Source organism: Pipistrellus hanaki, assembly GCF_964339955.1.
Source record: "Pipistrellus hanaki genome assembly, chromosome: 6".
NCBI lineage: Eukaryota > Metazoa > Chordata > Mammalia > Chiroptera > Vespertilionidae > Pipistrellus > Pipistrellus hanaki.
This window is the reverse complement of record NC_140508.1, coordinates 14,015,317-14,036,065: the sequence shown is the minus strand read 5'-3', so window position 1 is coordinate 14,036,065 and position 20,749 is coordinate 14,015,317. Positions and strand designations below refer to the sequence as shown.

Below are 20,749 nucleotides of genomic sequence, written 5' to 3'. Positions count from 1 at the left end.
ATTAACCTGGTTTAACTAACATGATTTATTGATCCCATGTAGACTCCTTCCTGTGAGGATATTGTTTCCTTTCAGGTAGAGGCTTAATTGATCATTAACTGTCCAGGTTAAGAAAGCCATGTAGAATTGTTAGCACAGCCTTCCTTTTAAAAAAGCTGTCTCTTATTAAATAGATATATGCAAGAGTCAATTGGGTGCAGTAAAGAGGGAGAAAATTGGGATTCAAACATCTGGGATGGAGGTCTGCTCCTTTCTTGTGCGGGTAAGGTTTAGTCTATCCAAGCTTCAGCTTCCCCACCTATACGGATCAGAAGCTGAACCTTATCACCAGGAGGCAGGTGAACATAATATCAAATAATGTTGACCTAGGGAGGGAGACATGCTTCCATTATTTCTGCTTTCACTAGCAAGTCTCAGTGTGGTGATATCCTGTCTTCAACATCTACTTAGTAATGGCCAATCTCTCTTTTCAGCATCAGCAGTATTCAGCATGAACAAATGATACAGTTTTGGGGTGCTTTCTCTCACCGGAACATGTCCAAGTCTTTTTTCCCTCTCTGGTGTGCATCTCCTGATCTCTAAGAGTCTCCAGGAGACTTGCAACCAAGGAAGCAATTGGCCACTGCAGCTCCACCAGGCTAATGCCCTGAACCTGTTTCCAAGACCCCCTGTTCTCTGACTTTTCAATGAGTCAAAGCAGCCCCACCTAGGTTCTCTCCTGTTGCTTCTTCTATCCAAAGCTCTTCTGTGTTTCACTATAGGTAGATAGATAGATAGATAGATAGATATAGATATATAGATATATATAGTTTTATTTTATTGATTTCAAAGGGGAAGGGAGAGGGAGAGATAGAAGCATCAATGATGAGAGAGAATCGTTGATTGTCTGCCTCTTGCACAACCTTACTGGAGATTGAACCCCCAACCCAGGCATGTGCCCTGACCAGGAATGGAACTGTGATGTGGTTCATAGGTTGACACAACCACTGAGTCACATAGGCTGTCCCTAATTTTAATAAGCACACTCTCAAAATCACCGGGGAAGAGGGGGATGATATTTTTTTAAATTTCCATTGTAGTTTTACAGTTCCCTTGTAGAAATAAGTGATACTTGTTTTTTATTTGTAGCTCAGGAATGATACCAGATCTCCCTTTAAATTTTGTTTGCTTAAATTTATTTATTCTTTTTGTTCTAATTTTTTCTCTCTTATTGTTTGCTTAAGTTTAAAGAAATCAACTCGCCTTGATTTTAAGCAATAGTGCATAAGTAAATACGAAGCAACAGTAATGATTTTTATGTAGGAAACAGGTGGAAGCCCAAAACCGGTTCGAATTTTGCTAATCTCAAAAAACCCATTCTCCAGATTTCCCTTAACTTTTCCTCTCTCCCTCCCTCCAATCAGAGGGGCCAGGAGGCGTGGCGCACCCTAGCCCCGCCCTCAGGCCGGGCCATATCCCGGAAGCCGCGCTCCCGGAGTCCCCCGCTTCCGCAAGCCCCGCCCTCGCCCCGCCTCCCGCGCGCCGGTGGGCCGCCTCGGCCCCGCCCCGTCGGGCTCCTCCTTCTCGGCCACCGTTAGGCTGCGCTCCGCGGCGGCAAGATGGCGGCGCAGCAGCAGGACCGCGCGGGTGGTGCGCAGCCGGCGGGGTCCGCGGCGGAGGCCGACCCGCTGGCCCGCTTCACGTGTCCCGTGTGCTTAGAGGTGTACGAGAAGCCGGTGCGCGTGCCCTGCGGACACGTGTAAGCGGCGGGCCCGGGCCTGGTTGGGGGGCGCCTGACTGGGCGGAGGGGATGGAGCCGAGGGGCGAGGCCTCGGCGGGGAGGGTCTCGGGCTGCCGTAGGCGGGTTTATGGGGGGGTGCCTCGGCCCAAAATGGCCTCTCCGCGGGGCCTTCCGAAGGGGCCTTGCTTCCTTCCAAGAATCCCACTTTCCTCAAGAGCTTCCGCCGTGTTCCAAGCGGCCTGTCAGCTCCTCCCGCGCGGGAGAGAGCAGCTAAACCCCGCTGGGCTTCTGCCCTCCAGAGCCGCATTCCCCTTGGGTAGAGCGCACGGCGCCCCTCCAGGGGAGCACACCTGGCGTCATTGCCCAGCTCTGCCCAGCGATTCTGATGTGCACTGAAGGTGGAGGAACCCTGAGCCAGGCCACAAGAACAAAGGGGAGGGCAAATCTGGCCCATCTGCCTCCGCTGTGAAAGAGCCGGAGCGTCGGCAGAATGGGACCGTTAGCATTCCTGTTTACTTGGGTTGTGGTGTGTTTCGTGTTGTTGGGAATGAAGCCTCCATGGCCTGCATATCACTAGGAGGCGTTAGGACGACTAAAGGAGGTGTGTGGACTGCGGTAGGTGTTTTGAGTTTGGCCGGATTTGAATCTCAGCCTTGCTGCATCTCACACGCAAACAGGTCCCACACGGAAAGAATTGGCCACCTAATTCTTGCCTCTGAGGGGTGTTTTTTTCTCCATGGCCTCCCTCAGTGTGTGTCATAGGCCGCCCCCTTGGCATTGGTCGTAGGGCCCCTTTCCTGGTCAGTAGGCACCTGCTGGGCATCATGGGCATTATTTCTGCAGCAATCCCGCAGAGGTCTTCCTGACTGCTCTTTGCTTCTTCGGGTACATAAAGCTCTTTCTAGCAGTTCATTTTGCCTGGAACTCTTGCTGTCCCACCTGCACCACCTCCCTCACCACTACCCAAAATCCTTTTCAGACTTCAAGTCCCAATTTGTTACCTCCTTTGTCACCATCCCCATTTAAGTTACTCCCAGTTTCTTGCACAGAGCAAAGCTTAGGGGCATGAGGGCAATGTCCATTTTTATTTTGCCCTGTTTTTATCCCCAGTGCCCAGCACAGGGAGCATCCATCTTCCAGTTTTATGTTCAACAGACCCCACAATATTTGTATGCCCACTATGTGCCAGATTCTTGGGTAAGAAATAAGGTGATTCTTGGGTAAGAAATAAGGTGATTCTACCCTCAGAGTTCACAATCAGGCGAATAAGTACCAGCAAATGTTCAGGCTATTGTGAAATTTCATTGCGCAATGGAAGGGTATTATAGGAATCAAACTGAGGGGGAGGGGGGGTGGGGGTAATGGATGAATAAAGAAGCTTGACTTAGCAGAATTTACCAACTGAGGAGCAACAAACCTTGAGGTTTCCTTGAGCCAGATGAACCTTTCCTGGGTCAGAGGTCAAGGGTCAGGACTGGGATTCAAACCTTGACTCTTTGCTATACTCACCATACCACGTCTACATGTGCATCAGTTCAAAGTTGATTGAAAACAGGTGCACCTCTCTGAGTCTCTCCAAGGGCCAGCCAAGTGCTTTTTTTGCTCTGCCTAATTGGTTTTTGACAACTTTTGTGCTTGGAAACTTCAGTATTACTGTAGCTCTGGCTGGGCGTAGCATTAGATTTTTATAAAACTTTTATTTCAACCTCTAAATGACTATCCTGCTCCAGTCCAATACCATACAGGTGGCTGGGTGCCCAGGAGAAAGGACTTTGTACATACATAGCACTGTTAACAGAAAGGGTGGAGCATCTAAAAGGCTGAACTAGAAGGCCGTATGAAGGGAATGGAAAATGAAAGCAGCCTGTTTTCTTAGCAGGCGTTTATCATGGCTCCAAAGGTTGTCCTTTCTGTTTTCGGACACCCCTCTGTATTTGGTTTCATCTTTGTATGGAACTCTGCATCCAGGTCTGTGTGCCTCCTTTTAAATTTAGGCCTCAGTTCAAATGATACCTTCTTAATGAAGCTTTCTGTGATCCACCCCAGCTGATCTCATTGCTTTGTTTCCTTCGTGTATTTAATCACTTTCTAATATTTGTGTTTTGCTCCACTCTGGAACACAACAATTATGAGGATCGGGACTTAGTTTTGTTCAACATTGTGCCTTCAGTGGTGAATCACTAGACCCCCTCACCTCCCAGCCTGGTCTAGAATGTGGCCTAGCAGAATAACAACATCTAGCTTAGTGACAAAGAGGAAGGAAATTCTTAGAAACAGTAAAAAATTATCAGATGTGCAGATTACCTTTGATTATGCATTCTGCCTTAAACTATCAGGTTTACATACAGCTGGGGTATTTTCATGCCTTATTACCCATTCTTTCTGTGTACTTGACCTCAGCATCACCATCTGTTTAGGTTTCAAGATAGAAACTTGGGGCTCAGCGGTTGAGTGTCAATCTCTGACCAGGAAGTTACAATTTGATTCCTGGTCAGGGCACTTGTCCTGGTTGTGGACTCGATCCTGATCTCCAGAAGGGGGTGTGCAGGAGGCAGCTGATCTGTGATTCTCTTTCATCATCGATGTTTCTCTCTTTCCCTCTCCCTGAAATCAATAAAGACATATATATTTTTTAAAGAAACTTGGCCTTCTTTCTCCTCCAAATTCAGTAAGTTACCAGTCCTACTGATTACACCTCTGAGTCATTTCCTGAATTCATTCTCTGTTGCCTCAGTCAGGTCTTCAGTCCTTTGCTGTTAGCCATCTTTTTGGCTTCTACTCTTAAGTGTCCTCTTGACTTTCCTCACCTTAAAAAAAAAAAAAAAAAGTAAGCCTGGCTCAGTGCGTGAGTGTTGATTTATAAATCAGGAGGTCACGGTTTGATTCCGGTTAGAGCACATGCCTCGGTTGCAGGCTGGATCCCCAGTGTGGGATGTGCAGGAGGCAGCTGATCAATAATTCTCTCTCATCCTTGATGTTTTATCTCTCTCCCACTCTCCCTTCCTCTCTGAAATCAATAAAGATATATGTTTAAAAAGAAAAAGTTTAAAAGAAAAAAAATTGAAACCAATAATTCTATTTTCTGAGCTAGTCCCAGAGTTGTTTTTCTAAAACGTGAATTTATCTTGTTGATACTTTGCTTTAGAATATGCTTATGAGGCAAAGTGTTAGGCTTTTATTTCCTTTGATGCATCATGAGTTTTTAAGTCTAAGAATCTGGGATAGACTTGTGCTCTGCCAGCTAAACTTTTTTTTAAGGCTCTTTTTGTAGATGCTGCCTCTGAAGTCTTCCCAGCCCTGTCCTTAGGTCACAACTAGTTGCTCTTGTATTTGTGTTCCCATAGTGCTTTGCATTCACCTCTAATGATAGCAGCTCCTGTGTGTGGTGCATTTCAAATGTGCTAGATACTGTACTAAGGTCTCCCAGCATTCCCAGCATTCTTAGAGGTGAGTACTATCTCCATTTCACAGAGGAAAAACCGAGATTCAGGAAACCCCTCAGTGTACTGACACCGTTTGCTCTGTGTCATAGTAGTTTGCATTTGTTTCTGTTGCTAGACCTGTGTGTTCTTTGCAGGACCCATCCCCCCACCCTCATTTTTCTGGCACAGGGAGACACAGGTTTTCTTGTTTGTTTTTTGTTACTCCTCGCCTCAGGGTATTTTTTTTTTTCCATTACTTTTCAGAGAGAGAGAAGTGAGGAGACAGAGAAACATCGATGTGAAAGAAACACATCAACTGGTTGCCTCCTGCACAAGCTCCAGACAACGCAATGGCGAAACTGCAACATAGGTACATGTCCTTGATCAGGAATCGAACCCGAGGCCCCTTGATGCTTAGGCCAACGCTCTAAGTACTGAGCACACTGGCCATGGCATGGGCCTTGGTATTTGAATCAGGAGTAGGAGCAAGTTGTCTTGAACCCATTATTCATTGATGTCTTTTAAAAGTTTATCCATTTTGTTGTCTTGTCTTCACAATGCATGACTCAGGTTCTCTGTATGTCTTGTTCTAGCTTTTGCTCTGCATGCCTGCAGGAATGTCTGAAGCCGAAGAAGCCTGTCTGTGGGGTATGTCGCAGCCCTCTGGCGCCTGGCGAGCGAGCCGTGGAGCTCGAGCGGCAGATTGAGAGCACAGAGACTTCTTGCCATGGCTGCCGTAAAAATGTATGTGGAAGGAAAACGGGAGAGTTGGTCTTTCTGTGATGAGATGGGGTAAAACAGAGCTGTTGCCATGTAGGGCATGATGGATGACTAATAGCATGTGTGCATGCTGGTTATCTGTGGCAATGGCTGTGCTGTTTCATTTCAGTAACCTTATTGGTTTTTTTGGTGTGTTTTTTTTTGTTTTGTTTTGTTTTAGAATGGGCTTAGTATATTACATATTTTGGCTTTAAAAACTATAGAAATCAGTTATCCCAGTTTTCCCCTATGGCTCATTTTTCCAAAGCGTTACGCACAATATTATTAAAATATAACGACAAGGATATTTCTTAATATCTTTTAATATAAAATAAAGTCAATGACTCAAAAATGTTATCTGCTTTAGTTAGTTTTGAGAGGAAATTTAAAAATCTTTATCAGCCCTGGTCAGTGTGGCTAGGTTGAAGAGTCATCCTGTATACCAAAAGGTGATGGGTTCTGTTCCCAGGCAGGGCACATACCCAGGTTGTGGGTTTGATCCTTGGTCAGGGCACGTGTGGGAGGCAGACAGGGGATATTTATCTCTTACATCAGTGTTTCACTCTCTATCCCTTCCTCTCTCTAAAAATTAAAATTGTATATAATTACAGATATAAAATTTAATCAATTTTTAGCACCCTACAGGAAAAAAAGCATGATGCAAAGGTCAATATGAAATGTTTGATTATAATAGCAAGATCTAACATCTAAGTGCACCTATGCTCTTTTGTATAACCATATTAGAGTCAAATATATTTATTTTAATATCTGTTGTAACAAGAAATACTACTGTCTTATTTTCTTGTTTTCCAAGAGATATACACAGGCTTATTGGTTTTTAAATAATCCTAGACAGTACAACAACCTATATATATATATATATATATATATATATATATATATATATATATGGCTAATATGCTAAGTATCCAACTGTCTGACTGGTTGCTATGACATGCACTGACCACCCGGGGGCATAAGCTCAATGCAGGAGCTGTCGTGATGGGCACTGTCCATTTACAGAGAGGTGGCACCATGGTCCTGGCATCCACAAAGCAACACTTGGCTTCCCCCAAGTGGGACACAGGCCCCACCGCCACCCCAAATTGACTGCCCACCAATTGCATCACTGCTGAGACCCCATGGTGCAAAATAGTAGCCCAGCCCAAAAATGGTCACTGGGGTCACTGGGTAATGACGTCACATAGCAACTATCGGCTTCCTCTGCCTAGCGACAACTAGCCTTCTTGCAGTTTCTTCAGTCTAGGAACATGACTTGCTTTATAGCCAGGTGCAAACATTTCACACTTTAGCCAAATGTCTGTGAAGGGTTTTTACCATGCCTCATCTCATTTGATCCTCACAGAAGTCCTGGAGTAGGTAGATAGGACACAGTAGAATCCTATTTTCTTTTCATTAGCTGGAAAATGGAGATTTAGAAAGCTTAGAAAGTTGACCTGACTGAAAACAAGTAAGAAATGGTGGACCTTTAAAATGACTTCAGGTTTTCTCACTGCACAGAATATAGTCAAACTGTGCTGCAGTTAAATATTGTACCCTTTGTTCTCCCTGCATGATCTACAATAATAATCTGCTTTGTGTTGATATTTACTGCTGTGTTGCTGACAGTTACCTGAAAGAAAAGTTGGGGTGCTTCACTGGGCTGGAAATAGTTTAGCTAAATCAGAAAGCAGGTCTAATTAAGCAATTTATTCTATATAAAAGGCTAAGTTGACTCGCGCATGCGTGATACATATAATGCTCTCAGTTCCAATCGCATGCGTGTATTTTGGTCTGTCATTGTTGATCATGAATTTGGTTGACACTTTTATAATAGAGCACATGTGTCAAACACAAGGCCCGCGGGCCAAATCCAGCCCGCCAGGCCTTGCAATGTGGCCCGCACCGCGCTGTCATCACTGCACTCCGCTGTCAGTTTATGACATTGTCAGTTTATGACTGTTCAGTAAACCATTTGGCCAGCGATTTAGGCTGGATTTTAGATTTTGGCCCCTTCTCTGATTGAGTTCGACACCCCTATTATAGAGAAAGGGTGAATAGCGATATTAAAATATTCTAGTTAATTTTCTTTCAATGTGTACGAATCCATGCACTGGGCCACTAGTATAAAGTAATGTAGGCTTGTTCCCACTCCAGAGCTTACCTCTTTAAAGTGGTTCAGTTTAGAAGACTGAAAAATATTTTCTACCCTTTGAAAAACACGCGTGTAGGATTTTTACAAAATAGGATCATACTATAATATATATTTCAACAACTTTTTTCACATTTGAAACAATTTTTCACCAAAGGACTGTTGGACATTCTTGCATGTTAATGTCATTACTCTAACACCTTAGTTAAATTGCTTTAGAGTGCATATGCCTTACAGTCATCCTTTCAGTGATTTAGCATGAGGGGTACACAGTGGGTACAGTTCTGAATGAGGCTATTTCCCATTTCTTTTTTTTTCTTTTTAAAAAAATATATTGTTTTTTTACAGAGAGGAAGGGAGAGGGATAGCTAGAAACATCGATGAGAGAGAAACATTGACCAGCTGCCTCCTGCACACCCCCTACCGGGGATATGCCCACAACCAAGGTACATGCCCTTGACCGGAATCGAACCCTGGACCTCTCAGTCCGCAGACCGACGTTCTATCCACTGAAGCTATACCGGTTTTGGCTCCCATTTCTTTTAATTGGGAGCTCTGGTTGCTAGCTTGAAGTCAAGTATTTTAGCAGGAGATAAGACAGAAGCATCATGGTAAACCAGAGCTCAAATATTGAAGCTTTGTTTTCTTGTAGTTTCCTTTTAATTTAAAAAATTAAATGGAAATCATGCAAGCATAATGGGGTTTAGGGGGATTTTTCTGTATGCTTTTCATTTTCCTCATTTTAAAGATTAGTGATAGTATTGTGGTATACCTCTAAAAATGTTTTCCCCCGTGTCTCCCCTCTTTCTTCATTCCTTACACATTTTCTTTCTTTTTAGAACACCTGTCATGAAGCACTCATTAGGTTTTCTTTTCTATAAAACCAGTAGGTTTTGTAGAAGAAATAGATTCAGATTTAGGGTTCTTTTTGTAAAGATCACTTACCATAATCTGTCGATTTGTATTTTTAACTAGGATTTATAGCCTTTATTCCTTTTACTTACGTGGTCAGTTTTTTTTTTTGTGTGTGTGTGTGGTTTTGTTTTTTTGCTACAAAATGGAATGTAGTTCTTGGTTTGCTGTAAGAAGATGAACTTAAATATTAGTATAGAAAACTTTAAAAACTGTCCTTGGTTTGGAGTGTCTTAAGCAGAGAGCATATGGTGAATAAAGCAGACCTCCAGGAGAGTTAGTGTAGAGTGGAACAAATGTCCTGAATTGGCCAAGTAAAACACCAATCTTGGTCTTAACAGAAACTCGGCAACAAGCAGTCAGGGGCTCAGCCCCATCAGCACAGCCAGGAGACCGGGGAGGTGTTTGCCAGGGTGGGATAGGTTTAGTTTTCATCTTGCCCTTGCTTTGGGGTAATGTTGGGCCTGGTACAAGGTTCTGACTAACTTGTGGCAACTCTGATTCTTCCTGTCCCAGATCTTCCTATCTAAGATCCGGGCCCACGTGGCTACCTGTCCCAAATACCAGAATTACATCATGGAAGGTGTGAAGGCCACCACCAAGGATGTGTCCCGTCAGCCAAGGTAAATGACTCAAATCACTCCCTTAGGTCAAGGTCATCTTTTTTGTGTGTTTAATTGTCACACTGGACACTGCATGTTCGGGATTGAGTTGTGTGAATTATAGAAAGTGAAAGTATAGTAGATATGCTGATGCAGGTTTTTGTATGGGGGTTGGTGTGGAGAAGCACTCTCTGATGTTCACTTCAAATATTAGTAGTGCTGATGTTATTTTTAGAACATTTGACCTGACTCTGAAGTAATTATCACAATTCCTGTCATAAAACGTTCAGTGAACTTTGTTCCTTTTTGCAAGGTAAAGTGGCTGAAGTTTCATGGAAATGTACTCACAGAGGTGTTTCTCTTTTTCCCTGCCTTTCCTCTTCCAGGAATATCCCAAACCGTTACACCTTTCCTTGCCCGTATTGTCCTGAGAAGAACTTTGATCAAGAAGGACTTGTGGAACACTGCAAGTTATCCCATAGCACAGACACCAAATCTGTGGTAAGAGTGACTTTTTTTTTTAAATACTTTTTATGGAAAAAAGTCAGATTTATGGAAAAAATTATAGGAATAATATGGTAAACTTTTCTGTATCCTTTACCTAGATTCTTGGATTAATAACATTTTACCATATTTGCTTAACCATACTTTTTATATACAAATTTTTTGCTTACTATTCGAGAATAAGTTATAGATAACATGTCCCTAAATAATTCAGCATATATCTCCTAAGAACATTTGCTTTTAAAAAAATCACTTTTTTGGTGTGTTTAATTGTCACAATCAGGAAGTGTATCATTGAAACAATATGTCTATTGAGGGATTCATGTTTACATATCATGATCAGTCTTCCATGTCAGTCTTCCATGTCCCCAAATCCCAGATCGGTGTGTTAGGTTTAGTTGTCATGTCTCGTCAGTCCTCAGCTATTCTTTGTCTTTCATGACCTAGGCATTTTTAAAGAGGACAGGCAAGTTTTGTAGAAGGTCTTTCTTTTTGGGTTTGTCTGCTTCTTCATGATTAGATGCAGGGATGCTCCATAAGTGAAGTGTCCTCCAGGTTCCACATCAGGGAGCAAGTGATGTCTCTTGGTCCGTTGTTGGTGTCTTTAACTTGGGTCCCTTGGTATCCACCACGTTTCTCCTCTTGTCAAGCTGCCATTTTCCTTTTGAGAGTAGCTTTTTCATAGTTGTGGAGAAAAAGAATTTAAACTAAAATTAATAGGAAAATGCTTATTAGTCCTTTGACATTTAATTTAAATAACACAGATTGACATTTCTTGTTTTGAAAATAATGTTTGAATTTTGTCCATCTTCAACAGTGCTGCCCTTCCCTCTTACTGTGATTAACAGAATAGTTCATCCGTCCTTCCTTTCTTCTTCTTCTCCTTCCCTCCCTCTCTCTCTCTCTATCTCTCTCCCGCCCCACCCCCCACTAGGTCTTTTTTTTTTTTTTTTACATTTTATTGATTTTTTTACAGAGAGGAATAGAGAATTAGAAACATTGATGAGAGAGAAACATTGATCAGCTGCCTCCTGCACATTCCCTACTGGGGATGTGCCCGAAACCAAAGTACATGCCCTTGACCAGAATCGAACCTGAGACTCTTCAGTCTGCAGGCTGATGCTCTATCCACTGAGCCAAACCAGTCAGGGCCTGACTAGGTCTTAATACAACTTCCTCTATAGTTTGTTTTAGTTTTCCCATTTATCTCAGACTGCTTCTGCTGAAATATACACCTAGTTTTATGGGCAGTCTTCAGCTCTGTTGCTGTAAAAAGCGAGGCACAAACTACAATTTTGCTAATAGGATTAGGCCTTGAGGCATTCTTTATTTCTCTATTGGAAATCTTAAGATCCAGTTGGGCTTTTCAGGAATATCTTAAATCTTCTTTTGACTTTATTGAACTTCTTGTCAAGTCCAAATTCTGGTCAGTGCAGCCACTTTTCTACACTAGACTCCCTGGATTCTTCATGTTGTGCTGCAGCAGATTCTACCAGTGAACCCCTCTCCATCTGCTTATCCCAGGTCCCCAAACTAGGGGACTGGGCTGGCTTGGCCCATCGTACACCCCATTTGCAGGACCCTTTTACTGCTAGGCAGGCACAGTCTCTAGTGGTTATGGTCTGCATTAAGTTCCTGTCATGAGCTGCCCTGATCTTAACTAAATTCAGAGTATCAGGTGTGCATTCTTTCTTCTATCTTAGGAGGTCTGTGATCTACCTCTGAAGTCACAGACTGGCAGCCTATGGGTTACATCTGGCCCATATACATTTTAATTCCCCTAACTTTTAAAAATGCTTCCTGTCCTAACCTGTCAGTGGATAGAGCATCGGCCCTTGATTGAAGGGTCCCAGGTTTGATAACAGTCAAGGGGATGTGCCTTGGTTGCAGGCTTGATCCCTGGCCCTGTGGGGGAGGCAGCCAATTGATGTGTCTCTCTCACATTAATATCTCCCTCCCTCCTTTCCACCCTCCCTCCCTCCCTCCCTCCCTCTTCCTTCCACTTCATAAAAATCAGTGGAACAATATCCTTGGATAAGGATTAATAAAATAATAAAAATAAAAATGCTGCCGTAGCTGGTTTGGTTCAGTGGATAGTGTTGAGTGTTGGCCTGTGGACTGAAGGGTCCCAGGTTCAATTCCACTCAAAGGCTCATGCATCCCCAGTAAGGGGAGTGCAGGCGGCAGCCAAAGAATGAGTCTCATCATGGATATTTCTATCTTCCCGCTCCCTTTCTCTCTGAAATACAAAAAAACAAACAAACAAACAAACAAACAAACAAAAAATACCTCTAATTTAAAAAAAAAGAAAAAAAAAAAAAAAGCTTCCTTTTTTGTCTGCCTGGTGTGCCTCAGTGGTTAAGCATCGACCTAGGAACCAAGAGGTCATGATTTGATTCCCAGGCAGGGCACATGCCTGGGTTGCTGGCTCAATCCTCAGTAGGAGGTGTCCAGGAGGCAGCCAATCAATTATTCTCATTATTGATGTTTCTGTTTCTCTCTTCCTTTTCCTTCCTCTCTGAAATCAGTAAAAACATATTTTTTTAAAAAATGCTTCCATTGCCGAAACCGGTTTGGCTCAATGGTAGAGCAACAATCTGCAGACTAAAAGGTCCCAGGTTCGACTCCAGTCAAGGGCATGTACATTGGTTGCGGGCACATCCCCAATAGGGGGTGTGCAAGAGGCAGCTGGTCGATGTTTCTCTCTCATCGACGTTTCTAGCTCTCTATATCTCTACCTTCCTCTCTGTAAAAAATCAATTAAATAAAACATATTTTTTAAAAAAAATGCTTCCATTTGCTGAAATAAGTATACCAAACTTTAATATAGGTGTTGGGGCAAGTGCTGGTTCATCAAGCTGTCATCCACTTTTCTGTAGGTGTGAAGTTTTCCATAGTAAATTTTAAAAGGCTGACATAAAATTTTATATCTTTGCCTATGTTTATGTCTGTCTGTAAAATCTTAGCTGTGGATTGATTTGGTTGGAGGTTAAGTGTATTCATAATTTTGATCAGTATTGCTGAACTACTCTGTTTCTGGTACTACAACCTAATTTCTCTCTTTTCTCCCCTCCTTTGGCTTCCTGAAATTCATGTGATCATTTTGAAGCCTCTCTTTCTTCAGCCCGTGGCCCCTTGTCCCATCTCTCTCCCTCCACAGAACTCCTTACCTGTCAGTATTCCAGCACTTTCCTTTGGGAGCTCCTTCTGGCCCTCGTTCCGACTCGTGCCCCAGCTCCAGCCGCCTGCCTTGCTCTGCCACTCAAGGAGTCTTCCTCCATTTCAGATTCATCTCTTGCCTACCCCCTTGTCACCATATCTTCCTGGTAAATGATGGGATTCCATCCCTAAGCCGGATGCATATGCTTGCTTCTGCCCGTCCCCAGCTTCCCTCTGCCTATCTCCATGAATTTTTCATTCTAGCCGCACTGATTGGCTATTTGCCTGTAATGCTGCCTCTTGGCCTTTTCTCCTTGCTACCACTGCCCCTCTTCTAGACACACTTTCCTGTGTTCTTTGGCTTTCCCAATGCCTCCCAGTCTTCAAAACCCAAATCAATTGCTTGTTTGAGAGCTTTTCAGCCTGAGCCCCCTCATCTGACCATTTACTCTGTAAAAACAGAACCTAAGGCTGTGTTTTAACTTCCTTGGGACATTGGTCATCTGTCATTTCTTTGGTTTTCTTTGTGTCTTGAATCATTTTGTGTGTGGGATGGAAGGCCATAGTCTAGACCCCCCACTGGGCATTGTTCTAACCACAGTGGGGAATAAGAAAAGGGCAGCATCGTGGCTTAAGCCTTTACCCACCCCTGAGTGTTACTTGGCTTGATGTCAATGTGCACACAAGGGAGTGCCCTGACCCGGGACTGGTGTGTCAGGAAAGCTGTCCTGGGAGAGCAGGGTTCAGACTTGAGCCACAGAGAGTGGACATCAGCTGAGACATCAGGTGCCTGAGACCATGCTTCTTTGTTGAAAGGTTTGTCCAATATGTGCTTCAATGCCCTGGGGGGACCCCAACTACCGCAGCACCAACTTCATCGAGCACATCCAGCGGCGGCACCAGTTTTCTTACGACACCTTTGTGGTAAGTGGAGTTTGGGCTCTGATCCCTTCCTCCCTCTTTTACCTGGAAAACCTTGGGCCCTGTGTTGAGCTGTGTCACTGATGCTACAAGTATAGGTTCCCTGGAATGTAGCTGTGCAATCTGTGAGCCAGATGAGTGCCACAGCCTTTCTTGAGTGGCAATGAAGATGAACTGGCCAGCTCAGCTGGTGTAGCTGGTGGTAGAGCGTCAATCTATGAATCAGAAAGTCATGGTTCAATTCCCAGTCAGGGCACATGCCTGGTTGCAGGCTCGATCCCTCATGGGCCACGTGCAGGAGGCAGTCGATCGATGATTCTCATCATTGATGTTTCTATTTCCTTATCCCTTCCTCTGTGAAATCAATAGAAATAAAACTAGAAACTGGCCAGCTATCTTAGACTGAGACATGGTGACAAATTGCTCCTATGATTGTTGTTTTTTTGCCGCCATTCTCCCCATCCCTTTGGTGTGTATGGTTTCTACCTGTTACAGAACCTGGTTTGAGATTTTTGGGGGGTTTATTTTTGTTCTTTATTGTTTTTTATTTCAGACAGGGCGAGAGAGAAGGAACATCAGTGATGATTGATCAGTTGCCTCCTGCATGCCCCACACTGGAGATTGAGCCCACAACCTGGGCATGTGCTCCCAGCCAGAATCGAACCCAGGACTCTTCAGTCGACAAACTGATACTCTATCCACTGAGCCAAACCAGCTAGGGATTTTTTTTGTTCATTTGTTTTTTAAACATATATATATATAGAGAGAGAGAGGGGTGGGGGGAATGGAGAGGAAGAAAGAGATAGAGCATCATTGATGAGAGGGAATCATTATTCAGCTGCTTCTTGCACAGCCCGCACTGAGGATGTGCCCTGACTGGGAATCGAACTGTGACCTCCTGGTTCATAGCTCGACGCTCCACCATTGAACCATGCTGGCTGGGCTGGTTTGGGATTCTTAGCTTAGAGGCCCATGGGGCCAGGCAAGTAGTGAAATAGTCCCTGTCAGGTTTTCAGGCTACACTGTGTGTGGCTCGTTATGCTGCAGTCAGCTTCAGCTGATCCTTGTCATGTGTAACTACAGGTACAGTATTGCTGGAAATGCAGAATTTCATATATCATCTTACATATTTATTTTTAACATTCTTTAGGTCAAACAAAGCATATCCACTGGCCAGATGTGGTCATTAGGTTTGTGTCCTTTTCCTAGAGCTGAGTGATTTTGAAGGCACACTGTTGTCTTTGCAGTATAGTGATAGATAAGTGTGGCCAACTGCTTGAAATAAACCTTTTATTTATACATGTAAATGTCAAGTTAGAATTTTGTAGTAGTCAGTCTGTTTTAAAAATATTTTTTTGTTGATTTAAGAGAGGAAGGGAGAGATAGAACATCCTATATAATAAAGAGGGAATATCCTATATAATAAAGAGGGAATATGCAAATTGACCATCACTCTGCCACAAAGGTGGCAGTGCCCACAGCGGAGACCAAGTTCCTGTAAAGAGCCTTAACAAGCAATCAGCAGGGACCTGAAGCTGCCCCACCTCCATGGGGCTTGATAGGAGACCTCAGGCCGCACCACCACCCTGGTGCCAGGCAGGGCTTGACGGGGGGCCGCAGGCTGCATCCACCACCTAGGACTTTAAGGTGCGCCCCTGCCCCAGCCTGGGCTGGGGGACCTCAGGCTGCGCCCCCCGCCCAGCAGGGCTTGACAAGGGTGGGGCCGGCTGGGTCTAGATCTAGCCCAATGGGCAGCAGCTGGCTGGGTCTGGGTCTCGCACAATTTTGAGGTGCACATGGGTGAGCGGGGACTTGACTCTGGGTTCTGTGGTGAGCCCCAGACTCTGACAGGAGGAAGATTTTCATATACGTTTTACTAATTTTCTTTCATATCTGACACTTCTATTATAAAGGGCAAATAGCAATATTAAATATTTCATCTAATCTCCTTTTAATGTGCATGAATCTTGTGTTCTGGGCCACTAGTCAATGATAAGAGAGAATCATTGATTAGCTGCCTCCTGCATGTCCCGCTACTGGGGATTGAGCCTGCAACCCGGGCATGTGCCCTGATCTGGAATCGAACTGACCTCCAGGTTCATATGTCAGTGCTCAACCACTGAACCGCACCAGCCAGGCTGTAGTCAGTCTTAATGGCAGTATTTCAAGACCTGAGAAGTAAAGCATGACTCTTTACTGAGTTGTTGTAAAGAGTATTTATGGTCTGATACATATCTGAAACTCAGACTTGAAAATAACTGTCCTTTTGTCAATGCCATAAAGATGAATATAATGCCCAAGTAGAAAACTGCCTCATTAAGTTAGAAAGGCTAGTTTCACCCTGGCCTGTTCAGTGGTCTATGCATTTAAGGATCACAGGTTTGATTCCAAGGGCATGTACCTGGGATGCAAGTTTGATCCCTGGTTCCAATCTGGGCATGTGCGAGAGGCAACCAATTACTGTGAGGTGTCTCTCTCACATGATGTTTCCCTCCCTCCCTCCCTCCCTGCCTTCTACTCTCTAAAAAAAATCAATGAGAAAAAAATATCGTCAGGTGAGAATAAACCGAAAGAAAGAAAGAAAGAAAGAAAGAAAAGAAAGAAAGAAAGAAAGAAAGAAAGAAAGAAAGAAAGAAAGAAAGAAAGAAAGGAGGGAGGGAGGGAGGGAGGGAGGGAGGGAGGGAGGGAGGGAGGGAGGGAGGGAAGGAAGGAAGGAAGGAAGGAAAAAAGGAAAGAAAGAAGGAAAGGGAAGGGAAGGGGAAGGGGAAGGAAGGCTATTTTCACTACAGTAAACTCCACATTAGAGTACTTAGTCTGTGTCAGGTTCTTCTGTGTGCTCTCTGGTCCTCAGTCTCCCCATTTGAAGGAGCCATCATTGTTTTCATTATCAGGATGAAGCAGCAGAGGCAGAGAGATCAAGCCGTCTGTCTAGACTTCCATGGCGAGCATTGCCATCCAGGAGCTGGGATCGGTCCCTGGCAGCCTTCTCCAGGGCCCTGTGCTCAGCTCTCCACTTCTCCTACTGAAAGTGAGTCCTTGCAGCTGCAGACAAGTGCTGAGGTTGTGTCTGTTTTGCCCCTAGGATTACGATGTTGATGAAGAGGACATGATGAATCAGGTGTTGCAACGCTCCATCATCGATCAGTGAGCAAGGCTTCTACGGTCGGTCTTGAGTTCCAGAGCTTCCATTACATGTTATGTGTGAAATCTGAAACATACAACAGACCTGGCAGTGGTGTTAGGACAGGGTCACTTCTAACAGGGAAGCCGGTTCCCAGGTCAGAGCCCTCCTTTCCTTGGGGCTCTTGCCCTACAGTTAACCCAGTTCGTCACATCTTGTCCTTGATTGCTCCTCGGCTACTTCCTGGGGTTTCTGCTGCTGCTTTCCGAAGAAAACCCAGCCTCTCCACCTGTCCTTGTTTCACTCTTGTTCCTCTCACCCAGCATTCCTCTCTCAGGTCCTCCAAGCCAGCCAGGACCTTTTGTGGGTCACAAAGAGCACAAATGAGATAAGTGTCTCCTCCTCGCCCTGAGGTGTGTGAGCTCTGGCAGTAGAGCATCTGATCACTGGTGGAATTCCTGTGCTGGGGAAGGTCCTGTCCAGTGGTCCTTGCACCAGCTGCTAGAGCTAGAGTTACCTCCCAGGAAACTTTAAAAGTCCCGCTGGGGTGAATGTTCTGGGTCTAGCATGGTCTGATGCTGGAAGTTTTGATTAGTGATATTTTGCTGCCACTCGTGCACACCCTTAGAATGTACTGGTTCAGTCTTAAATGCCTGCATGGTGCCTTTTTAGGATAAGGTGGAACCAAATGTTTTTAGTGGAAATAAGTGTTTCTAGGTTAGAAACTTAGGTTAAACTCCATTTCTCCATAAGTGGGGAGGAGGGTCAGCTGAGAGAGACAGGAGGACCATAGCTCTTGGCTTATGATTTTCAAACTAATAAGGTATTTTCAAATGAATTGGTGATGTTTACTTTTCTATTTGGGACCCTGCTTACATTCTTGTCCTTGAGATACAAGGAGTCCTCCTCAAGTGAGTAAGAAAGAAGAGGTTTGGAGCCCCAGTGGAGACCAGTTCCTTTATCTTTGGTTAAAACTTAGATTAAACTGAGCATTGCTTTCCTATCAGCGGGAGGTGATAGGATCCTATACCACAGCCTGCCGTCTATTCTGACAAGACACTGTTCAAAGGCACAACATCTCCTGTGAGCAGTTGTTAATGGAAACTGTCTCCTGGAAACTTGTTTTAGTAGCAGCTCAAGAAGCTTGAAGTTTAACATGTTTCACGATATTAATAAACACAAGGCTAAGAGCTGGCAGTCACATCCACGGGAGCAGAACCTCTGATCGACCAAAGGGCATCTGGATCTAGTTTGCGTTTTCATGTCACACCTCCCTAGTCTGATGCGAAAATTTCTTCTGGTCGGTGACTGCGGCTGCAAGTGACAGGGCTTGGGCCTGTGGCCTGCTGCGAGGGGCCTCTCCTTACCGGCCAGGAAGAACTTCGGATGCCTAGTAACCAGCAAAGACAGGGCCCTTTGGGGCAAAGTAGTCTTTTCTCTTGTGCTGTTGCTTGGGAGGCCCAGGTGTTAAACTCAGCTTCTTCATGTAGTTTTTGGAAAGAGATCGCTCAGACCTCCTTCAATTGAGGTCATCTCGGTGTAAGTTCGAAGGGAAATTTGAGTAAAATCTTCGTTTGAGGGAACAAGAGGACGTGTCCGTCTCACTGGTGGTACTAAGAAACTGCTTTCCTTGTATTAAGTGCACTTCATGTATTTCTAATAAGATGATTTTCCAGAAAGTGAAATTTGTTACGTTTTGGCTTTTAAAAGGCGAAATATAAATAAATTTCATAATTTATCCAACCGGTCAGCCGCAGTGCCTGTTTTCATTGCTTCCACCTGCTGAAGTCTGGGCCTGGCAGTCTCTAGAAGGTTGTTGCTCTTCCCAAGAGGAAGTTCCTGTCTGTCACAAGGGAGTCCCCCCGCTCTGATCTCAGCTCTGACACTTCACGGCTGAGCCCCACTGGCCGGTCCTCTGGACAGTGAGCGCACCCCCACTTCTCACATTTGGGAGGTGAGTGAGGAGGGAATGCTCCAGGAAACAAGGCTTCACACACACGCTTCAGCTCCGTTCAGTGACTGAGCAGCAGCCCCAAGACGTGGCAGTAAAGGTTTCACAAGTTAGGGTCTGAGGTCCTGAGTGTTTTAAGTTCTACACTTTTCTACTGGCCGTGGGACATCTGGCAAACACTTTCCCTCTCTGAATGTCTGAATGTTTCCCTATGATGATAAGTTTTTTTGACAAGTTGAGCTTTTATTATTACAGATGAAATACTCAAATTTTACCTAATTACATATATATTTAAAACACATAGAGCCGAAACCGGTTTGGCTCAGTGGATAGAGCGTCGGCCTGCAGACCGAAAGGTCCCAGGTTCGATTCTGGTCAAGGGCATGTACTTCGGTTGCAGGCACATCCCCAGTAGGGGGTGTGCAGAAGGCAGCTGATCGATGATTCTCTCTCATTGATGTTTCTAACTCTGTCATTCTTCCTCTCTGTGAAAAATCAAAAAAAAATTAATATATTAAACAAAAAAACATATAGAATGGCTAGGTTAACTATCACTAAACCCAGCAGAACATTAGTCCTCCAGTTCTATCTACAACATATTCAGTGCTCCTGACCTCTCCAGACCCCTCTCTGGAGCTCCAGGCCCATAGAGCCTGCTTCCTCCTAGACTTGTTCACCCATCTGACTTAAAGGCATAAGTCAAGTACTGCTTGGCTCTTACTGAACTCATCATCTCTCTCACTATTCACACCTCCTGCCAGGTGGTACCACCATCCCTCCAGGTACCCAAGAATTAACCTGAACATCATCTTAAACTCCTTTGTCCACCTCAACACTGCATGTCAACAAACTATTGATTTAAGCTCCCATATAACACATTTGTGTGTGGGTTTTTTGTTGATCCTCACCCAAGGATATTTTTCTATTTTTATAGGGAGTGGAAGGGAAAGGGAGAGACAGAAACATTGATATGAGAGAGACACTTTGGTTGTCTCCTGCATGTGCCCTGACCAGGGCCAGGGATCAAGGCTGCACCCGAGGTACATATGTTTGATGGGAATCAAACCCAGAACCCTTCAGTCAGCAGGCTGACACTCCATCCACTGATCCAAACCAGCTAGAGTAATTTTTTTTTTTACCATCTCACTAACATCAGCATCTCAAAATCCACCATCAGATAATTCAGCTCTCATCTGAATTATTGCCACAACTCCTTTGGTTCTCTCCAGTGCTCTCTAGCTGACATCTAACCCATTCTCCACCCAGCAGTCATATCCTTTAAAACCCTTCAGAGGCTCCAGTTGTCCTTGGGTAAAGTCCCAGCACCTCACCATGGCCCTCCAGGCCTCTTGTCCTCTGCCCCCTGTCTCCCTGTCCCCCTGTCCAATCTCAACTCCTGACACTTGCTTCCACACTCAACCATCCAGAACTTTCTGCACCTCAAGTGGGTCATGTCGCCTCCTTCCCTCTGGATATTTGGTGTTTCCCCAACCCGCATCTTCGCCTCCCAAATGCAGTTTGAATGT

At 44.5% G+C, this 20,749-nt stretch overlaps 1 protein-coding gene across 1 annotated transcript; it reads left to right on the top strand.

Annotated features, from left to right (window-relative positions):
• Nucleotides 1-1,519: 1,519 nt before the first annotated feature.
• Nucleotides 1,520-19,015, top strand: RNF114 (ring finger protein 114). The gene is made up of 6 exons (XM_084886790.1): nt 1,520-1,738; nt 5,736-5,886; nt 9,482-9,588; nt 9,954-10,068; nt 14,047-14,154; nt 17,234-19,015. Exons 1-6 carry the CDS (start codon nt 1,599-1,601, stop codon nt 17,297-17,299), a joined length of 687 nt encoding a protein of 228 aa, XP_084742916.1. The 5' UTR covers nt 1,520-1,598; the 3' UTR covers nt 17,300-19,015.
• The last annotated feature ends 1,734 nt before the right edge of the window (nt 19,016-20,749 follow it).